This window comes from Trichomycterus rosablanca, chromosome 22 (assembly GCF_030014385.1).
Source record: "Trichomycterus rosablanca isolate fTriRos1 chromosome 22, fTriRos1.hap1, whole genome shotgun sequence".
NCBI classification, from domain to species: Eukaryota; Metazoa; Chordata; class Actinopteri; order Siluriformes; family Trichomycteridae; genus Trichomycterus; species Trichomycterus rosablanca.
In genome coordinates this window covers 7,810,737-7,833,291 of record NC_086009.1, presented here as the reverse complement: position 1 = coordinate 7,833,291, position 22,555 = coordinate 7,810,737, and the positions used below count along the sequence as shown (strand labels likewise).

The following is a 22,555-nucleotide window of genomic DNA, read 5'->3' as shown; positions in this document are numbered from 1 at the left end:
TTAACACTGTGCGCCGAAACCCCGCCCAGAAAGGCTGGACACGTGGTTTAAAATCAAAATACATGTTTAGAGCGAGCTCGTTATTGGTCGATTTAAAAGTCAATCACGGTTTACTGGAATCCGATTGGTTAAAACGGCTTGCACTTTGCAGCAGGGTTTGGTTGTTGATTGGCTGACCTGTTGCTTTCCTTTCTTACATTCTGAAGTGGAATGTAACACGTAACCTATGTACACTACACGGTCAAAAATATTGGGACACCCCGTCTTTTTTAAATTCGTGTCAGTGAATTTCAGTCATAACAATTACAAGTGAAATAAATCAGTTATATACAGGAAATTATATGCCTCTAACTTTTAAACAAAGCCCTTTTTGGTTACACACAAGGAATTTGGTTCTGGCTGATGGTATCTCTCTAGTACACTGCCTCTGCCTGGCCAAAAAAAAAGGTCACACTAATATTTCCTTTGACCGCCTTTAGCTTTAATTACGGCACGCATTCGCTGTGGCATCGTTTCCACAAGCTTCTGCAATGTCACAGCATTTATTTCTGTCCAGAGTTGCATTAATTTTCCCCAAGATCTTGTATTGATGATGGGAGATTTATCTCGATGGGGTTCAGGTCTGGACTCTGTGGTGGCCAATCCATGTGTGAACATGACGTCTCATGCTCCCTGAACCACTCGTTCACAATTTGAGCCCGATGAATCCTGGCATTGTCATCTTGGAATATGCCCGTGCCATCAGGGAAGAAAAAAATCCATTGATGGAATAACCTGGTCGTTCAGTATATTCAGGTAGTCAGCTGACCTCATTCTTTGGGCACATAATATTGCTGAACCTAGACCTGACCAACTGCTTTGGAATGAACTCGATCATCAATTGAAGCTTTCTTGACTAACGCCTTACAGATGCTCTTTCAACAGAATGGGCACAAATTCCCACAGAAATACTTTAAAGTCTTAGAAGATGCCTTCTGAGAAGATCGCACAGAGATCACTTGGGTTTAATAGCATTTGTTTTAGAAATGGGATGGGCAGCATGCTCATTGTCAGGTGTCCAAAATACTAAAATAAGCTCACAAAAACATAATACGTCTATTACACAGTTTTTTTTATTACACACATCATTCATTTTTAAATAGTCAAATTATCAAACAGAAAAAGAATGTAGATTTTGTTTGTAACTGTTCACAGGCCTATTTCCATTTTTTATACAGGTTAACTATGAAACAATTATTTACTATTCTCCTTCCTGACACTGATTTAGATTAAGAGTGTAAACAGGGTTATTAACCAATATTTCATATAACCTACTGTTCATCATCATCACTTTATTTATAAAGCACCTTTCCCATGCACAAGGCCAAATATTTGTTATTTGTAAAACTGTTACTTGTTATACTGTATGTATGATATTATTTCTATTTCATGGGTCACTCAGGCATTTAACATGAATGACAAATGTTATAATTAAATAAGTATACTGTCAATGGCATGAAGTACATCAAAACTCTGCTAACAGCTTCCTCTTGTGAAAGAACTTCCCGCTGCTTAACCGTAGTGAAGCCAGATCCACAAACTGCTTCACATACAGGATGACCATAAGTCCTCTTCTTTGTTTTGAGTTATTCTGGAAATATTGGCTTTTATTAGTTATATACCGAGTAGAAGGTAAACAAATAGGTGCTTACAAAGAGTACAATATTAAAGAATAATTTTAAAAGTTACATTACTTTATGGTTATATAGATGTGCCAGAAATGACTGCACACACAAATTCTAAATTCTACTACATATTGTTTATTTAAAGTAAACTTATAACTATACACAACATTTACATTTAGATGAACAGCTTTGACTCCTAGTATCTTATAAAGTCGGACAATACAGAGCAGGGAATTTGAGACCAGTCCTCTTTGCAGAATCTCTTCAGATCATCCAAGGTCTTCTGTTGTGCACTCTCTTCTTCAGCTCACTGACAGCTGACAGGTTTTCAATGGGGTTTAGATGAGGAGACTGAGGTGGGACAGGTGATTTGATTCTCTACTGTTCTTATCCTTACATAAACCCTTCTGTTACTGACGAAGATCTTAAAATTAGATATTGCACTTAATAAAGGTCCTTGGTTCAACTCCCAGATGGAGCAGTATAGGTTCTTTCTGTGTGGAGATATTCTCCCCATTTCTGTGTGGGTTTCCTCCCACAATGTCTGAATAAGTTTGTATGTGTGTTTGCCCTGTGATGGACTGGTGACCTGGCCAGGGAGTTTTCCTGCCTTTCACCCAGTGATTTGTAACCGCCGGGATCCTAAATAGCATAAAGCGGTGGTAAAGCAGACGATGAATGAATAATTATTATATGTTTTGTTATATTTACACATTTATGTAGTAAGAAAATGAAGTAAAAAAAACTCCAGTATTGGAGTAAAAATTAAAGTAAAAAACTCCAGTATTGGAGTAAAAATTTGCAGTAAAAACTCCAGTATTGGAGTAAAAATTTAAGTAAAAAACTCCAGTATTGGAGTAAAAATTTGCAGTAAAAACTCCAGTATTGGAGTAAAAATTAAAGTAAAAAAACTCCAGTATTGGAGTAAAAATTTGAAGTAAAAAAAACCTCCAGTATTGGAGTAAAAATTTGAAGTAAAAAACTCCAGTATTGGAGTAAAAATGTGAAGTAAAAAAAAACATGTCAGTATTGGAGTAAAAAATTGAAGTAAAAAACTCCAGTATTGGAGTAAAAATTAAAGTAAAAAACTCCAGTATTGGAGTAAAAATTTGCAGTAAAAACTCCAGTATTGGAGTAAAAATTAAAGTAAAAAAACTCCAGTATTGGAGTAAAAATGTGAAGTAAAAAAAAACACGTCAGTATTGGAGTAAAAATTTGAAGTAAAAAACGTCAGTATTGGAGTAAAAATTTGAAGTAAAAAAAAACCCGTCAGTATTGGAGTAAAAATTTTAAGTAAAAAACGTCAGTATTGGAGTAAAAATTTGAAGTAAAAAACTTCAGTATTGGAGTAAAAATTTGAAGTAAAAAACTCCAGTATCGGAATAAAAATTTGAAGTAAAAAAAAAAAACGTCAGTATTGGAGTAAAAATTTGAAGTAAAAAAAAAACGTCAGTATTGGAGTAAAAATTTGAAGTAAAAAACTCCAGTATCGGAATAAAAATTTGAAGTAAAAAAAAAAAACGTCAGTATTGGAGTAAAAATTTGAAGTAAAAAAAAAACGTCAGTATTGGAGTAAAAATTTGAAGTAAAAAACTTCAGTATTGGACCAATCACAAACAAACAGTCACACGTCACTTGCAAAAACACGTGACCAGAGCTTATCCAATCAATGGTTTTGTTTTTGAGCGGGAGTGGGCGTGACTTGTTACAGCGAGGAGAAACAAGGAAGCAGGGTGCTGTCATTAGTGAAGCTAGGCTCTCTGTGCTGGATTTTCGTTTATGTGGATAGACCTCATTGATACTGATCTGAAATCCAACAGGCAAGGTAACAACTTCATATAGAAAATAGTACTTTTACGCGTTACTTTTGATCCCAGTGTCATTATATTATTATATATCTACTCTACTAGTTTCATGTGTAGATGGTGTGAGGTTAGCTGTGTAACATGTTAGCTTGTTAGCAGACTGAGCTGTTCTGATTGAAACTTGGTTAGCTTAGTACGGTTGCACTTGTTGTATGTATTATATTTTAATAAAACTATTTGATATTTTATCTCATTGTTGATCGGGTAAATTAGGAAAACATGCTTTGGTATGCTGGATGACATGGCTGAAGAAAAAATGACATTAATTAGGTGGTTACACTTGATCACTGGTTTTATGGAGGTTTATGCTGCTTTCGTGTTTGTTATTTATATGGCCAGGTAACCCAGACAGTGCCTGATCTTGCTACTTTTTAATGGGTGATTTTATATATATTTAATTTATATTTACCAGGCTGCTTTACAGCCCTGTAAATAATATACAGTATGAGATCATAAAGCTTAATCGTGCTGTTTGGTTTGAATGTTACTCTTGTATAACGGCACAACTGTAAAATTACTATGTAAAACTTTATTATAAATAAGACAAATCACATCCAGTGAAAAATACAAAAAGTACTGTATTTTATTTGTACTTTTCTCTTGATCGTATGTGCATTGTATGTTTTAAGGACAACTTATGTTGCACAGAATGGCACCACCTTAATTAGCACAATATACAATCTGTCAAATCTCTTTACACTGTAAAAAAACAACGAATATTTGTATCAGATCAGAGCATTAAATCGATTGCAATTTATTGCATTAATTATTAACGCATATATAATAAATGGAGAAAATGACAATATGCGGGTCAAACTTGCCTTGCTGAATAGGCTGATATTGGTTTAACATATTCACTGTATTGATCGACACCATTACTAAATGTTCACTCAGGTTTTAATAGGTAATAGTTAATGCTTTAAGACTGTAAGGATGATTTAGATTGTAAAACAGTTGTTAAAATGATGATGACGTAGTACAACAACAAAGTCCATTCATCGAGGACGTGCTGAACGGATTTGTGTTGCTCTTATACAAGCACAAACCTCGCTGAAATTCAGCACGCACACCCCGCTATGATCCGTTTGCCTGGTTTAAACGTGTATAAAGGTGCACATTGTGAATTACCGCAGTAAAATGTTTGTAGTTTAGAGTTTGTGCGTGTATTGAAGTTGATGTTAGTTTACTACAAGGCAATTGAAACAGTTGAGTTGAGGAGCTGAGGGTTCAGTCCAGGCAGCAGCTGTAGCAGTAGCGGTGAGGACAGAACGAATCTAGTTGAACCGCTTCTCTGGCTTTAAAATATGTTCAAATCGGTTCGAAACTGGTCTCCAAAATCTTTGGACTCATGGTGAAGAGAAGGAAGGTCTCGTCTGTTGGTGAAGAGCTGGAACATGGGTAAAGATGCTTGAAAAACATGCACTTTAAGTAGAGGTCGAATGCGCGAAAGATTTTCCGTCGTCGTCTCTGTGTGGTTGTTCAGGGCGCTAAAGTGTATTTCTTTCTGCACGTCGGATTAACCAAAGCACAATTTACAACTGAATTTAACTAATATAAGAACATAAAAGGATTCTATTAGAACAAAATGTGATGGTTTGTTGAAATTATAAGTGTACATATAGCTGTTTTTAGACGGAGGTTTGTCGGGACGGTGTGAGAGGATTTGAAACAAACAGCGGCGGCCATGTTGAGTTGAGCAGCCACAACGTCGTCTTTTCTAACTTCGTTTCTGTGTTTTTATTTCAACATAAATGTCTAAAACTGTTGTTTATTCGGATTTCTGTGTTTTATCAGGATGACAGTGGGCCATGGGGCCGGTTCGGGGCTCGAACAGGAGAACAAAGCGAGCGGAACGCTGGAGGCTTGCGAGGACGACGAGAGCACCGAGCAGCTACAGAGCGAACAGCCGAGCACAAAGAGGGACGCAGATGAAGCGCTGAGTCCAGACGCCTCTACATCACCGAACCCGGTCTCTACATCACCGAACCCGCTCTCTACATCACCGAACCCGCTCTCTACATCACCGAACCCCGGTGCACTAAGCTCTCCTCCTTCTGCTACCGACCAGCATCACTTTCTCCGCTCCAGCGTCCGACCACCGAGCAAGCGTCTCCGCAGAGACTGCACAGGACCCACACTTAACGGACAAAGCAGCACCAAAATTAAAGGTCAGTACAGCACATTCAGGTTCAGAACTTAACTGCGTCACATTGTCAGAATTTGACCAAATGACCTGCACATTAGAACTAGAATCTAGTTTTAACTGGCATCATCCTCCTGTATGTCCACTGAGCAATATTTATTGGTCCCACTGTTACAACTAAGATGTAAACATCTGGCAAATACACTGCCTGGCCAAAAAAAGGTCACACACTCTAATATTTGGTTGGACCGCCTTTAGCTTTGATTACGGCACGCATTCGCATTAATTTTCCCCCCAAGATCTTGTATCGATGATGGGAGATTCGGACCACTGCGCAAAGTCTTCTCCAGCACATCCCAAAGATTCTCGATGGGGTTCAGGTCTGGACTGTGCTCCCTGAACCACTCGTTCACAATCTGAGCCCGATGAATCCTGGCATTGTCATCTTGGAATATGCCCGTGCCATCAGGGAAGAAAAAAATCCATTGATGGAATAACCTGCTCGTTCAGTATATTCAGGGCAGGTAACGTTGCTGAACCTAGACCCGACCGACTGCAGCAACCCCAGATCATGGCACTGCCCCCCACAGGCTTGTACGGTAGGCACTAGGCATGATGGGTGCATCGCTTCAGCCGCCTCTCTTCTTACCCTGATGCGCCCATCACTCTGGAACAGGGTAAATCTGGACTCATCAGACCACATGACCTTCTTCCATTGCTCCAGAGTTTAATCTTTATGCTCCCTAGCAAATTGAAGCCGTTTTTGCCGGTTAGCCTCACTGACAAGTGGTTTTCTTAAGGCTACACAGCTGTTTAGTCCCAATCCCTTGAGTTCCTTTCACACTGTGTGTGGAAATGCTCTTACTTTCACTATTAAACATCCCTGAGTTGTACTGGAGTTTTTCTACCATTTGATTTCACCAAACGTTTAAGCGATCGCCGATTATGATCATTCAGGATTTTATTCCGACCACATTCCTTCCTCGAAGATGATGTTTCCCCACCGTCCTTCCACTTTTTAATAATGCATTGGACAGTTGTTAACCCGATTTTAGTATTTTCAGCTTCTCCTTAGATGTTTTCTCTGCTTGATGCATGCCAATAATTTGACCCTTCTGAAACAGATTAACATCTTTTCCACGACCACAGGATGTGTCTTTCGACATGGTTGTTTAACAAATGAGAAGCTACTCACTGCATCAGTTAGGGTTAAATAACTTGTTGCCAGCTGAAACATAATCACCCATGCAGTAATTATCCAATGGGAGGCTCTTACCTGTTTGCTTAGTTAAATCCAAGTGGTGACCTTTTTTTTGGCCAGGCAGTGTATGATGAAACACAATTGCTGAAACAGTTCCATGAAAGTGGATAGCACCGTCGCCTCACAGCAAGAAAGTCCTGGGTTCGATCCCCTGGTGTGGCGGTCTGGGTCCGTTCTTTGTGGAGTTTGCATGTTCTGCGTGGTACAAGTGAGGTGAATTGGAGATACAAAATTGTCCATGATTAAACTTGTGAACGGATGAATCTTGTGTTACGAGTGGCTACTGGTTCTGTCATGAATGTAACCGAAGTGTGTTAAACATGACGTTCAAATCCTAATAAATAAATAAATATTGTTCCCACTGTTACTAGTAAGGTGTAAACATCAGGCAAATATGATGAAACAAAATTCTATGAAAACAGGTGTGTCATAAACCATCTAAAACAGTTTCAGGTTGGACTTTTTACATAACTTGAGTCAGTTATGCTACATTCAACTCTAATCGTTGGAACTGTACATTTTCAACTTCCAACTAGAAAAAAAAAACAGCCGAAAAACTTAAGCCCAAAATAAGGCTTATGAAGTAATTTACCATGGATAGTCAACTACAGTAGTTGTTGGTTACATCTATAACATGTGCAGGTCTTGGGGGCAGTAATACCACCACCTCAACAGGGTTCTTTCCCCGGGACATTACCATACTAAACAAGGACTATTCCCATATCCCTCCACTTTAACAGAATGCACATGGATTTTAACACACATGCTGCACATCACATGCAGTCAATGCACATATGCACCTTATCTGCTTGTAAATAAACTCTGTTGCACATTCTTTTTTGTTGTACTTGTCTGTCAGTGTACTGTACATCTTCATTGCACACTTTGTGCTGTATTGCTTATTCTATGTTTATATACAGTGTTTCATTTTCTATTATTTAATTAGATGTTTGTGCTGACGCATGCAAATTCCTTGAACATCTGGTAGTTGGCGAATAGTAAAGATTCAGCCAGCTGTAAAAGAGTTGGTACTGAGATATAAAACTTACTACTGATTGTTAGTACAATTGCTGAAAACATAGTCTCAAGAACAAGGTTAACACCTTGAGAGTCAGCTCTGTCCAAACTTCCTAACCAGGAGAAAAATATTGATTTAGACCTCACTTTTTTATACTGTGCATACAATTTTAGAGGTTGTTTTTACATTTTCCACGAATGGCTCCAATGCAGCGAGTAAATGCATTTAAGAAATCATAACACTGGGCGCTGGAGCTAGCACACTACAGCGGAGAGTTTAAATCTCAGCAGAGCTCAATGCTTTTGTTAAAGCTCTGGTGCTACATGGCCCTTTCTGTAATAAAAAAAGGCAGGTCTTCTTTAACTCACTGTGTTGTTTATGGATAATGTAGACAAGCCATGTGGTTTCCCATTGTGGTTGCCATTTGATTTGCCGTCCATAATCATTAGCACAAAACGTGCATGCAGGTGAGATAAACGACGACCTGTCATGAAGCAAGCCTGATAAGAAAAGAATGTATCATGTGTGCTGTGCAGTTCTAGTGCCCGACCACGATCCCTGGCTGTAAATCCCTTCATTTCTTTGTTTGTTATTCGGACGCTGCGCGCCAGGCTTCAAACACAATTCCTGTTAAATGGGTTTGGACTTCGCGTCAGGATTTTCACTGTATAACAAAGTAAATGTGAATAAAGATTTGGGTTTTTCTGGTCTATGCTGGGGGCAGCGTTTTTGGCTTCTTTTTTCAAGCATGTTGTTTTTGGATTGGATTAGTGAGCAGCAGGTCTGGAACACCTCCGAATGACTCCTCACTCACGCTTCCTGAGGCGTGTGGATAATCTGCCAACATCCACTTTCGTTCATATGCCACAGAAAAAGTCCGTATTTATAATTTTCTTGTTCGTCGTCTATTTTTCAAATGAGAACTGTGCAACCCAGAGTTCGGTTTGGACTTCCAGTATAAATACAATTAAATATAATCCTGATGGACAGGTACATTTTTACTTTTGTCTGTATGTTCTTGGAGATACCTCTTAAAACATTAAAACATTTATAGGTACCTTAAAGCATCTTAGAATCAGATATCGACTCATATTTGGAGCACGTAAGCTCCCTGGTTGACCCTGATTTTGTTTAGCTTGTCGGTCTGAATAAAGTAATAGTATTTATTTAATTTTTTTTATTTTTATTTTTTATTATAATTTTTACCCCTTTTTCTCCCCTTTTTTTAGCGCATCCAATTGTTCAATTAGCATCGTGCTTCCTCTCTGTCTATGCCGAACCCTGCCCTGACGGAGGTGATTGAAGCTAACCCGTATCCCCTCCGAAACACGAGCAGCAGCCACATGCATCTTTGCCACCCACACATTGACGAGTTTGGCGCCACCTAGCGTTGCATGCGGAGAGACACACCCTAAGGGCACCCTCTCCCATCTCTGTGTAAGCGCCTCCAATCAGCCGGCAGAGAACGCAATCGCATTCTGACAGAGAGAGACCCACATCCGGTTCTTTGTCCCACCCCCCACATGAGCAACCGGCCAATCGTTGCTCATATAGCCACTCAGCTTCGAACCGGTAAAGCAAGGCTGGATTCGATACCACGCTTCTCAGAATCCAGCCCTGGTTGCAGCCCGTTTCTTTTTACCGCTGCGCCACCTGAGCAGCCCTTTTTGTCATTTTTGTATGCTGTAATACATTAGGTACAAGTTGGCGAAGGAAGGAAGGCGAAGGTTGTTATCCTGTTGCGATAATTAGGAAACGTTAAGGATTTCCACGACTAGATAAGTGTCGACCCTGACAATTTAGTGGATCCACACGACGAGGCTCTTTTTTATTTTCTCATTTTAGTTTGTTTCTAACCTTCCTTTTTGTGCCCCAGGAAGCGATGTGGTCCCGGCTGTGTCTTCATCGGGCCACGTCAGCGCAGGAGGAGGCTCTACACCTGGAGGCAGCTCCCGCGCGACCCCTAGGAGCCAGGGACCTGTGGAGAAAGACGAGGGAGGGAACCAGAAGCGAGCACGGAGACAGTGGGAGTCCTGGAGCACCGAGGATAAAAACTCTTTCTTTGAAGGACTGTATGAGGTATTGTGTTTCTTTCCCTGGATGATTAATGATAATACAGATTAATCTTTACGTTTCTTTGTATGCAGAGGAAAACAGTACCTATTTTAAGGCAGATTTAAAAAATAGGAAATATGATGATTATACAAATAATTAAAGAACACTTGAAGGCCAAAACAAACCTTAAACAGCTGTGTCAGTACCTCTGTATTGAGAATCACCAGACAGAATTCACAGTGTGCTCTCATACTAATGAGAAGACTAAGAGAAAGGCCAGCAGTTACCTGTACAGTTGCAGGATTACCTAAAAAAGCAGTAACAACAGTCATGCAATAAATTTCACCTCATTCTTCCCATAGTAGACCAAGTATGTTCAAGAAGTATGGAGGCGGAAGCATCATGGTATAGGGCTGCTTCCCTTCAAACCTTCAGTATTGGGGTATTACCTGTTCACAAGAAAGAAACATAAATGGAGTGATTGACATATCGGAGAACAAGTTGTTCTTATCAGTCAAGAAAAAAAATCTGGATGTTTAAACAAAACAATCAACCAGTCTATCAGGAAGGACCTCGGCACAGAATTGCCAGTCAGGCAAGGACCTAGGACCTAGGTCAGAATTGCACCATAGTGTTGCACAAAGGGCGTGCTATGTAAATGTGAAGTAGATATATGCACTGTAAGTATATTAAATAACAAAAACTAAAATAGAGTGGAAAAAGCAGTGGCTGAGGCTCCTCTCCAGTGTGGGTGTCTTGAATGCGAGGAAGGTGGCGAGTGCAGCAAGAAATGAATAGGAAAACTGTTTTAGGCTTTGCATTTGTCAGTCATCTAATTTCTGTATCCTGCTTTTTGTTGCACTTTCAGCACGGGAAGGACTTCGAGGCCATACAGAACAACATCGCTCTGAAGTATAAGAAGAAAGGCAAACCTGCCAGCATGGTGAAGAACAAGGAGCAGGTTCGACACTTCTACTACAGGACCTGGCACAAGATATCCAAGCACATTGATTTTAATAACGGTGAGTCACACACGCACACTGTTGTATGGCAGCTGTGATCCATGTGTTTTGATAGACATGTTCTTAATACAAAATTGCCTAAAATATACCAGTTATGAAATGTATTGTGCACTCTAATGCAAAGATTCCCGAGCACTGAAGAAATCCTCGCAGGAGCTCTACGGCCTCATTTGCTACGCTGAGCTCAGAAAGAAGGTTGGAGGATGTAAGTAGTAGCTCTTATCAGTAGGACTTTTTTTAATGGTTGCTAATCAATAGGCAGGAGTAACTGTTCTGTTTCTTATTCCTCTTAGTGATGGATGACAAGAACGTGGCCAAACTGAATGAGCTGATTCTTCAAGGGTATGTTTGTGTATAAAACCAACATTATTTGCATTGGGAAAAAATAGGGAAGGGATTGTGTAGTTGTTTTTCTAGATGATTATGTAACTCTGTGTGTGTATGTGTGGTTTCAGAGCTACCACGGTTCGGTCTAAAGGCAGGAACTTGAGGATTAAAGCACCAATGTGCCGTGCACTGAAGAAGCTGTGTGACCCAGATGGTGTGTACAGTATGTGTGTGTGAGAGAGATTAAGTGAGGGTGTGTGAATTTGTGAGAGGCAAGTTATCCTGGTCAGGGTCATAAATGTGGTTTCCCCAGAATCACAGACCCCGAAGAGGGTGTCAGTCCATCGAGGGGGTTTTTCACCGGTTACTGGCTGTGAGGATTTTTTTTTATTTATTTATTCATTTTCCTTAGAAGAGACACTTATTGCCATCCATGATCAGCTACCCCAATGCACCTTCACCGGCCAGCACAGGTTGGAATTACAGCAGCGTCAAGGAACCCTGTTTGACCATTGTCTTTTTCCACAGATACAAAGCCAATTAGGGCGGCACGGTGGCTTAGTGGGTAGCACTGTCGCCTCACAGCAAGAAGGTCCTGGGTTCGAACCCCAGGTGGGGCGGTTCCGGGTCCTTTCTGTGTGGAGTTTGCATGTTCTCCCCATGTCTGCGTGGGTTTACTCCGGGTGCTCCGGTTTCCTCCCACAGTCCAAAGACATGCAAGTGAGGTGAATTGAAGATACTAAATTGTCCAAGACTGTGCTTAATATAAACTTGTGAACTGATGAACCTTGTGTAATGAGTAACTACCGTTCCTGTCATGAATGTAACCAAAGTGTAAAAACATGACGTTAAAATCCTAATAAACAAACAAAGCCAATTGTCTGTCTGTGTAGGCCCCTAGCTGGTTGATAGCACAGCTGGGATTCGACCTCGAGAGCTTAAGATCCCATCGGTTGTGGGCTAGTATGTTAAACAACTGTGAAACCCAAGAGCCAATGCTGTTGTTTTAGTTTGCTTTCTACTTTCCTTTCATGCTACCGAGCTATTTATATGGTGAATTGGCTGCTATAAATCCCCCCTGGGTGTGACTAAATAAACATCAAGATCCAGAGCCACTCTGACTTGTATAAATAGGTTAGTAAAAGCTCATTTCAATTAACTGTTTTCAGGAGTAAGTGATGAGGAGGACCAGAAGCCAGTTCGGTTGCCACTGAAGGTCGCGGTGGAGCTGCAGCCACGGAGTAACCACTCTTGGACTCGGGTTCAGAGTCTGGCTCATAATCCTCGTCTCAGGTGAGTTTAATCTACCTCACACGGTTGTGTAGACCATGCCTAAAACACATTTTTACAGTCTTGTCTTTTACATAAGTCCTGGACCAGGCCCCCACTTGCCCCCTCTGTGAATCAAGAACTTCCATCAAACACATGCCCTATTCATGCCAAAAAATGAACACCATCAGAACATTCTACCATATAGACAACTACAAGAAAATCTTTACACCTCAGTAACAACCCCCCCCCCCCCCCCCCCCCCCCCCCAAAAAAAACAGCTTAAATTCCACTAGCTCTTAAAAACATCACGTAAGTTATGACAAAACGATTAAACTCCCTTATAGACACACAAACCTTCTAACCACTATTCACACAAGTAAAAAAAAAACCAGGCAAATCGACCCCCTACTTTGACTTTTAAAGACTGAATCTACAGTACTATCCAGCCATGATAATAGCCATAGTAGCTAACATGGCGATAAGAATTAAACAAACAAACATAAGTCCTGATTATGTATGTATCGCCAAGTGTCTGGAGATGTGCAGCGGTCAAATTACCATCAACTTGTAGTAGTAGGGCTGATTTGTTTAGAAATTGTATACATTTACTTATTTTCAGGATTATTTACTGCAACAATTTAGCATCATACAAGGAAGGTTTTCATCTTTTCAAAAATGTTGGTTTGTTTATTCTGTATCTCTTTTGTTTGCTTTTTTCAGCTAAATATATTCCTATTCCTGTAAGCGTCTGTGTTTTGTGGATGATCTTTTCCTGTTGTATTTTGATATCTAGAATGTTGTTTTTAGGATGGTCGTTGAGTTGCACAGGAAGGTGTCCAGCCTTATCGAATTCCTGAAACTAAAATGGGCGGCTCAGGACCAACGAATTGTATCCTTTTCCACACTGACACTCGCTGTACATCTCTGCTGCTAGGCAATGTCATCTGTTAATGTTCTAGATTAAACACAAATCAAGCAAAACAGGAACGTCGATGAACTTTAATTCCCAAGAAAGCCAAATTTTTAAGATATGACTTTACTGTGCACAGTAAATGCAAGTTAGTGCTGTTTCTGGACCTTGTTGACATTGCTTTAGCTGTGCATAGTACATACCATATATATATATGATTTTTTTTTTTACAGAAGCATGCTGTTTGATGAATGGTAGGTCAAGGGCATTCAGATGTCAATCCCAGTCAATCGCCCAGTTGCGTCATTACATCACATATTATGTCCATATTTGCTCTCATGGTTGTCAGCCCTTAATCCTAATGTGTGTAGCTTAAGAGCCTGGCAGAGCGAGAAGCTCTAGAGGGTGTGGTCCCACCTGGTGAATCTGAAGACCTGGTCCTATACCCAGCAGAGAACAGTACAGTCATCACATTGCCTGGCGTGGCACGTGTTGTACACTCGAAAGCCTCCTGCACTGTCCACTGGCAAGAGAGTGGACGTCCACGGCCAGGTGTGAGAGACCTGCCAGCAGCCCAGATCCTAGGAATCCAGCCTGTTCGCGGAGCGGGAAAACCAGGCAAGGGTGTCTCGGGGGGTGGAGATGTAAAAAGAGCTGATGGACAGGTACCTGAAAGTTCAGAAAACAGCAGCTATGCTTCTGGGGCAGAGAGCACTTTAAACCCAGCCCAGAACGGCACTCCTTTCGTCACTCTTGCTTCAGCGAATTCGCCTCCATGCTTAGGACCAGACAGCAGCGGGAATGAAACCGCAGACCCATCTGGCACAACTTCGTCTCAGACATGCACTAGTGGTGAGAGTAAAGAGACTGGAAATCAAGGAGATCCCATCCAGGTAGACCAAAGCACAGAGGTTCCAGATGGGTCTTCACCTCCTGCCGAGCCGACCGGCTGCGTCGAAGAGTCAGCCGCGACCGGCCGCTCCCCTCAGCAAATACGCGAAGAGGGTTGGAGCGCCCAGGCCTCGGAGAATGTGACGCTGGCAGAACTCTACCTCATGATGGGCAAGCCTGGAAAATTGCAGCTGGAATACGAGTGGCAGCCCAAGTCCCGTCCTCCAGCTCCAAACACCACTCGGAGTGTGCTTCGCAGCCTCCTCAGGCTGGTTACTTCAGAGGTCAACCCCAAACCTGTAAGTCACTGTGGATAGTTTTGAAACCAAACTTACTGCTTGTAAATGTAAAATAAATGCAAGAATTTCTTATTTTGGGCTGTGTCTGTCTCCAGGCTTCAGATGTGTGTTCAGTAGGGACGTCTCCGCTGAAGCCGGGTCAAGAAGAGCAGTCTCTGACACCACCAGGCAAAATTCAGACCGCGGGGGCTCGCAGTCCCAGCTGTGGCCGACAGCAGCACACAGTACGCTCCAAATTCCTGTCTAACGCAGCCAGCACAGGTATGTGTACGTAACATGAATGTGTTACACAGGGTTGTGTGTTTGATTTTCAGTCATCTGGATTAAGTTTTAGGGGTTCGTAATGCATTACTTATGTACTTCAGTAATTACTGCAAGCCAATCAGGGTTGCCTGTTCTTACTCAGATCCCTCTAAATTTTATTCCTAATTATATATTTTTATCGTTTATTATGGGTGGCACAGTGGCTCGGTGGGTAGCACTGTCCCGTCACAGCAAGAAGGTCCTGGGTTTGATTCCCAGGTGGAGCAGTCTGGCTCCTTTCTGTGTGGAGTTTGCATGTTCTCCCCGTGTCTCTGGTTTCCTCCCACAGTCCAAAGACATGCAAGTAAGGTGAATTGGAGATACAAAATTGTCCATGACTGCTTGAACAGATGAATCTTATGTAGCCAGTGACTACCTGTCCTGTCACAAATGTAACCAAAGTGTGTAAAACATGATGTTAAAATCATATTTAATTAAATAAATAAATATGGTTTATGATAGTTTTAACATTGTTTGTTCAGTGTATTGCTTGTCAAGCGGATTTGTCCTGTAGATCTGGCAACTCCAAGCATAGATGAATGCACAGGCTTTGAGGACGTGCTAAAGAATTACCGGTAGTAGTGAGCACACATTGTCATACACCCAGTGCGCTAGCCTAGCATGGCAGTTTGCATTTCATTAGGAGCTGGACAATCTGGGAGAACTGGCTGAAAGCCGCTTGGTTTCTCACTTTGCCGGCATTTGCTTGATTAACTATATACAACTTTGATAACTGAGGCATTCATATCAGACTTGTTGCAGGTTCATATTGCCACAGCATCTTTTATCTTATGTACATTTACCTCATAGTATTTCAGTGCCTATTACATGGTTAAATTTGTTGTTCGTCCACAGGTGGGCGGAATCTACCTCGTTCTCTGTTGGTAACTAGCAGTGATTGTGATGGTGGCGTGTTTGCTGTTCCAACAACCTTACCCCCTAACAGCTCCCGACACTTACGGATGTTCTCTCCTAACAAGGAGGCCGAGTTGGCCTTGCGCCAGCAGCTAGACTCCATCAGCGTAAGTTTCCTCCTAATGTTGCCCTCTGAAAGGAATAATGAGGTAGCAACAGATTAATAGACTTATTGGGATAGTATTGAAGTAAATTTAAGGATGGGGGGAAATGTCCTGAACAGTTAGCTATAGCTTTATCAGCTGATCGTGGCACAGTTGGGATCTAAAATGGGTCTCAAGCAGGGGGAAGGGACCACAATTTCCAAAACTAAGCACCTCTGCCAGTTGTGCAACACTCTTGCTGGTTGAGAACAGCCATAGGTTAGTGCATTATATTTCTCCCTCTCATGGAGCAGCAATTTTCTTACCTGCCCTTCCCTCGTTCAGACCGCTGAGACTCAAGAATTGATCCACTGTGTCTTCGTTGACAAGCACTACTGACTTGTGTACAGCACGTGTTTATGATTTCCTTGCTGGTTACATTATGAAAATGAAGCAAGAGATCTCACTTCCAGATGTAAACATGTTATTTACATTTTTATACTGATTATATTAAAACCTGACATATAATTGGTTTATAATTTTATTTAAACTGCCTCTTAAATCATAATAAAGTTGGCTTTGTGGCTAGCAATACTGATTTGAGATCGCATACAGCATGTGGTTATTTGATCTAAATAAGCCAACAGATCTTAACGGTAAGGGTCCTAGATGTGGGACAGTGGTAGCTTAGTTATCAAGGGACAGGGCTAGTGATCACAAGGTTGCTGGGTCAAGACTTGACTTCTGGGCTCTTAAGCAGGCCGCTCGACCCTCAGTTGCTTAGATTGTACTGTATTTATTCAAATTGTAAGCTGCTTCAGATAAAAGTGTCTGTGTCTGCAATTTTGTGCTGTATATATTTAAATCCAAATAAGCCATAACAGGATTGTTTTTAGACTTTATTTAAAACAAATATTAAAATACTGCAGTACCTACAATGCCGAAGCGAGAACGTGACCGAGTAATAGCAGATGTCATGGCTAAGTATCTGAGATCAAGAACTTGGGCACAGTCAGAGTAGACAATGTGCAACGCTTGTATTTGTTACTATGCTTTTATTATTATTAATTACAATGTTGTGATTAATGTGCTGGCTCAACACATGCCACACTATGTTTAAAGTTTAAAATGATCACTTGCAGGATGATTTCTACCTTATGTTGAGCTGAAATACAATTCCAGCAGCGAAAAATTGCCAGGGTTTCAGCTTTGACACTTGGCCGTGTACTACTGTACTAACATTAACACTGATGTTTCTATCCACAGCCGGATATTTTCCTTCCCAGGCCAAGGAAAATTGGAAGGGGTCGTCCTCTGAGGAAACCACTAGTCATACAAGTAAGACAGTCTATATAAATAACTACGTATTTTATATAATTTGTAATTTTGATTCTCATCGCAGAGGTTGTATTTCAATGGCCAGGGGTGCCCAGACATTTACGTATACATTTAACATTGCTTTTCTTGCAGAGAACATTGTTACCCCGAACAACAGGAGATTCCTCCCAACATGTGTGTTCCTTCTCAATTTTCTCCAACTCTTCTGCTACTGGTAACATACACAGCTTTAAGTATCGGCCTTCTATTTAAACATGAGTACTGTAGTGAGATTTCTTGACTGACTCTAATTGGCCCTGATTCAACCAAAATGAAATGTTTTTCTATTTATTTTTATTTGTAGGCACTGGTTCTTTTCGACCCATCCAAAGCCGACTCCCGTCCTCCCGAGGCCTTCCCCCTAAAGCCACATCCACTACGACGAACCCCACTTCCTCTACTCAGCTGTCCAGTAAGATTAGCTTTACAAGTCTTCTTAGTTTGAATAGACAGCTTTTCAATCTGCTTTTACCTTCTTTGCTTTAGTGACGTTTTCTGTTGTTGTACTATAGGTGCAATTGGCCTAGCAGCAAAGTCAGCAGGCATTATACCAGGCAGCCCTTGTCGAGAGATGGAACCTTCTGCTCTAGAGACCAACCTCCTGGGACCTGAGGCTGCCACATCACCAACCCCTGCTGAGCCTGAACCTGAACCTGAACCTGAACCTGAGCCTGAGCCTGAGCCCCACCCTGAGCAGCAGGAGCCTGAGGTATGTATAATACCATTTTTTTTTCTATTCATCACCAATTGTTCCTGTCTTTTGAAAATGTAGCAAAATTGTTAATACCTACCAGCATACACTTGTCAGTGTACTTCAAATAAATATATATATTTTAAATATACATTCTTATAATATAGTGGCATTGTGTTGATCTTGTTTTTCTTTCTCTCTTTCCTGCTGCTGTATTAGTGCTTGCAGAACGGTGTTCCTTCTCCATCTCCAGAGGCGGAAGACTCCCTATTGGCACCTCCAAGTGTTGCTTCTCTATTGGACATTTCTCTCCCTGGCCCCCCAGATGAATCCCTGCCTCCTGGGGAGCCTCACACGCACATTAGCGACTCCATCATTGAGCTCGCCATCAGTTCTGGACAATATGGTAAGCGTGTGTTGTCAATCATGTTTTTTTAGCCAAAATATTACTATGCCACACTCTCCCTGCTGTAAACGTACATATTTGAATTACATTTTTGAAAGTGTTACTTCAGTCTGTCCACAGTAATAAGCTACAAACTATTTTTGGAAAAGTTAGGACATTTTTTTAGGTTTAAGAAAATGAATAAAAGATTCCTTTTTTTTTTACTGACAGGCTTAGTTGTGTTTTGTAAATATAAATAATAGCCACACATGCCTGACATTGCCTTGCTGAAATAACCATGGACTTCCCAGGAAGAGACAATGCCTTGATAGCAGCATGTGTCTCTTTAAAATCCTAATATAAACCTCTGTGTCAGTGATACCTTCACACATAAGCATTTTTGAGTTTGTTGCAGGCATCACATTTAAAATGGCTTTTATAAAATCATTTCCCAGCTGGTGTTCAACTCTTTATTTTTCATCGTTCTTTTATAGGTGATGGACCAGGACTTTCTCCTCCCAGGCTCAATGGGAGTGACCGATCTAAGCTCATCCCCTCTCTCGGTGACAGCCCCGCCCACAGCTGGATGCCATCTCCTGCTCATGATCCCCAGTGGTACCCCAATGAATCTAGTGACTCCACTCTGGGTTGCTTACTCTGTAAGTCTCGCTCAAGCAGTTCTTGACGCTAGGAATTGTGACCACTAGTATAAAACAGCATAACACAATCACAGATTTAGACAGACTTGTATGTAATACAGTTTGGGACATATACCCAAGCTGTTTATACAAACGCTATATGTCCAAAAGTATGTGGACTTCTTATATTTATTTATTTCAGGGGTTTTTAGCAACTCCAATTGCTAACATGACTAAAATTAATTACATAATATAAATGCCCCTTCTTGTTCCAACTAGTTCAGTAATGACATGGTTTGTTGGGTTCGGTGTGGAGGAACTCCTGGGGTGAATTGGAATGTCAGTCGCGATTCAGGCTTTCTTGTCCGACGTCAATTTTTTTGTGGGTGGGGCGAGGTGGGGCAAGTCCAATGTTTTAAATTGGGATGCTTATCCAGCTTGTAGTAAGGTGTCCACATAATTTTGGCCATATAGTGTACAGCAGTCATTCATAGACAGTCTGCATTTTGTCAATGGTTTAGAGAATTGGGATATCAAAGGTAATCAGTGTGAACCTACCTTAAGGGTATAATTAGAATACTGGCTATGTTGTCTAACCTGAACTTAATTCGTTTTCGGCCTCCCCCTTTGCTCCCTCTATCTTAACAGCAAGCCTGGTGTCACCAGATAAACCTCGTAGGACTGCCCCTGTAGGACCCTCTAGTGGGACAGCCTTACTTGGCCCCAGTCTACTGGACAGCAACTCCCATGATTCATTTCAGGCTCGCCTGCCTGATGTTGTCGAGGTAAGAGTCTTCCATGGTTATTATTGTAGTCTCAAGTGTACATTTTGAATAGTAATGTAAACCGATGCGAGCAGTACATGTGAATCTAATATATCCCAGTTCTAGGATTGCCTCAAAAACTTTTGTCTAATTCTTGGAACTGTTGTCCAGCATCAAAACAAACATCAATTTACGTGCATCTAATAATAAAGTAGTATTAAAATAACTCTTTTACATATTATTTGAATCTGACACCCCCCCCAATTCTGCCTTATTTACATTAAACCCATTCTAAATTATCCAGGTGGAATAAAGTACAAACTTACAGAAAGGTTAGGATAAATAAAGATAAATAAACATGTAACATTTGATGCTCATATATTTCATAAGAAAAGACAGGTCTAGGCGTGCCACTTGTTTGCAAGGCAATGCATTACTAAATAATTTACCCTCCACCTCGCATAATATTATCACAAGATTCAGAAATGGATGGCCTGGCCATGTACTCAACAAACACAATGGGTGTATCTGAGGGAGGAGGGTTGAATATGAGTTTTATTGTCCGACCGAGGCACCAGCATGACCAATGTAGGTATAAAACAAAGAATAGCATGATCCTGTGTACATATCAAAGAGTGGAAATTGTGGGGTGGGGTGTTCACATGGGTAATAGATGTGTTACATAACATTTTCTTGTTTAAGAAATCAAATGGCCATTTAAACAAGAAAAAACGGCTCACCAATCACCTACCAGCATGTGGTTCCCACACAGAGCTTTTTCATGTACAGAGAGCCACACTAGGGCCCATGTGACCCCGCACAGGTGCACATCACAAAGCGCAGTGGGAAGAGACCTCATCCGACCTTCCCTTGCTTAAACCCGGCCACACTTAGTGGTGTGCTACTACATTACACCGCTGTGCCACCCAAGCGCCCCCATTGCATTATATTTTCATGCACATTTGAAACCATAGTGTGAAAAAATGAAAAACTAGGAGGAATTAGGAAGGGGTACTGTAATTTTGTACTGTATGCTGTGCACACCAGTGTACTTTGTCATTAGAATGTCTGATTATATATACTGATTTCTATAGGTGGATAATCAGCTGGCCTGCATGATGAGTGAGAACAGCGTTGACTACATTGCCCGCTTCAACGACCTCGCCCATGAGCTGTCTGTCTCAGAGCCGAGCCTTCCTCCCCTGTGATTCTGTGGTGTAAAAGGATGTGGAAAGCACGAAAACCCAATGTGTGGAACAGCCATGTGGGGAAATTTCCAGTTTCTTCTATTTAAAGGAGAGTGTGTGTATGTGAGAGTGATTCAGCTTATTGGAAGTGCAATATTTCTGCTGTGATCAGGATTGTGTGTGTGTGTGTGTGTGTGTGTGTTGATGGGTTGGTGCCTGCTCTTCATTTTCTGGCTCATCAGCTACACCCGGGACACTTTTATAAGCAGTTTGTTTACAGCGCAACCTCATGTACGTACAGATAACTATGATCTGCCGTATCGGAACAAGCCTCGCCTCCTGTAGATTTATTTGCTAACTCTGATGTCCGTCTCGTTCTGTTCGTTGTGTGAATGAGAGCGAGCCAAGTTTGCTGGGGGTGTTTTTGTGACTATGCTTTATAGATCCTGTAGATCTGTTCTTATTCGCCTCTATGAATCCTGAAAAAAGCCATACATGTCCATCCATGTGCAGTCTGTCTTTAACTTTGGCTTCGTAGTCTGATTGACTTGATTTTAATCGTTACACATTGAGGAAGATTTCTATTTATTATGGGATTAATAAGAACACATTGGAAAGTGCTCGAACACTAAAACAACTAAAGTGAAAATTGTAGTCCAAACCTGAGATTCCCTGTGACAAGTAAATAATAAAATAATCGTCGGTTTGATGTTTGATATTGAACACTAAGTATATGTTTGCATTTGAAGCCAATAATTGGATTGTTGGATGGTCATGCCTGTTTTGTGGCCCTTCTGTCTGTGATGGAAGGAATGTTTTTTTCTCATGTAAATAGACCAGATCAGATTCCAGTGTTGACTGCTTTTATATCATACTGTAAATTATTCGGATTATTTATTAATTTACATGTTGCCTGTGTTTTATTTCCTTTTTTAAGCTTCTTTCTGCTGTTTTAAAGATTTCTGCATTTGTACAAAAGGGGTTTTATGCCACCATGTAAATATAGACTTCCCACAAACATGTTCTGAAGTTCCTTGGTGTTCCGTCTATATAAGGTCTTGTTATTTTGAAATACTAAGTCATAATTTTGAAATTTTATTAGGCCTAGAAATGGCCTTCTATGCAAATTTCAATCCTACTATAAAGAATAAAGTTGTGAACACAGGAAAAAGTCTACATTAAACGTTTCTGCTTGTATTTAATGCTGAGGATTTGTTTCTTACATTCCCATACATTGTTTTACTCATTTATATTTCATTTCTCTCAAGTGAGGATAATGATTCTCTTTTTGTTGGTGTAGCCACATTTGAAACCCAATAAAATGCATTTTTTCAGTCTTTATTGTTATTTTAGCAGTTTAAGTGTAGTGAATAAATGAACAGTAATAACTGTAAATGGAACAGCTGAGCCATTGGGTGTTGCACATGTTAGTGCACCCTGCCAGTCCTAAGTTTGGATTAAAATAGGAGGGTTGTGTCAGGAAGG

At 40.9% G+C, this 22,555-nt stretch overlaps 1 protein-coding gene across 2 annotated transcripts; it reads left to right on the top strand.

The window, feature by feature from the left end:
* The first annotated feature begins 3,392 nt into the window (after positions 1–3,392).
* Positions 3,393–22,379, top strand: cramp1 (cramped chromatin regulator homolog 1). Of its 2 annotated transcripts, none has more exons than XM_063018975.1 (20): positions 3,393–3,489; positions 5,324–5,697; positions 9,828–10,030; positions 10,875–11,028; positions 11,153–11,233; positions 11,322–11,370; positions 11,484–11,569; positions 12,525–12,648; positions 13,435–13,516; positions 13,909–14,727; positions 14,823–14,988; positions 15,886–16,052; positions 17,295–17,366; positions 17,499–17,580; positions 17,710–17,817; positions 17,918–18,114; positions 18,316–18,502; positions 18,976–19,140; positions 19,768–19,904; positions 20,978–22,379. In XM_063018975.1, exons 2-20 carry the CDS (start codon positions 5,325–5,327, stop codon positions 21,089–21,091), a joined length of 3,366 nt encoding a protein of 1,121 aa, XP_062875045.1. In that variant the 5' UTR covers positions 3,393–3,489; position 5,324; the 3' UTR covers positions 21,092–22,379. The 2 variants fall into 2 exon arrangements, with proteins under 2 accessions (XP_062875045.1, XP_062875044.1); XM_063018974.1 differs by lacking the exon at positions 3,393–3,489 and adding an exon at positions 4,775–4,927.
* Positions 22,380–22,555: the final 176 nt, after the last annotated feature.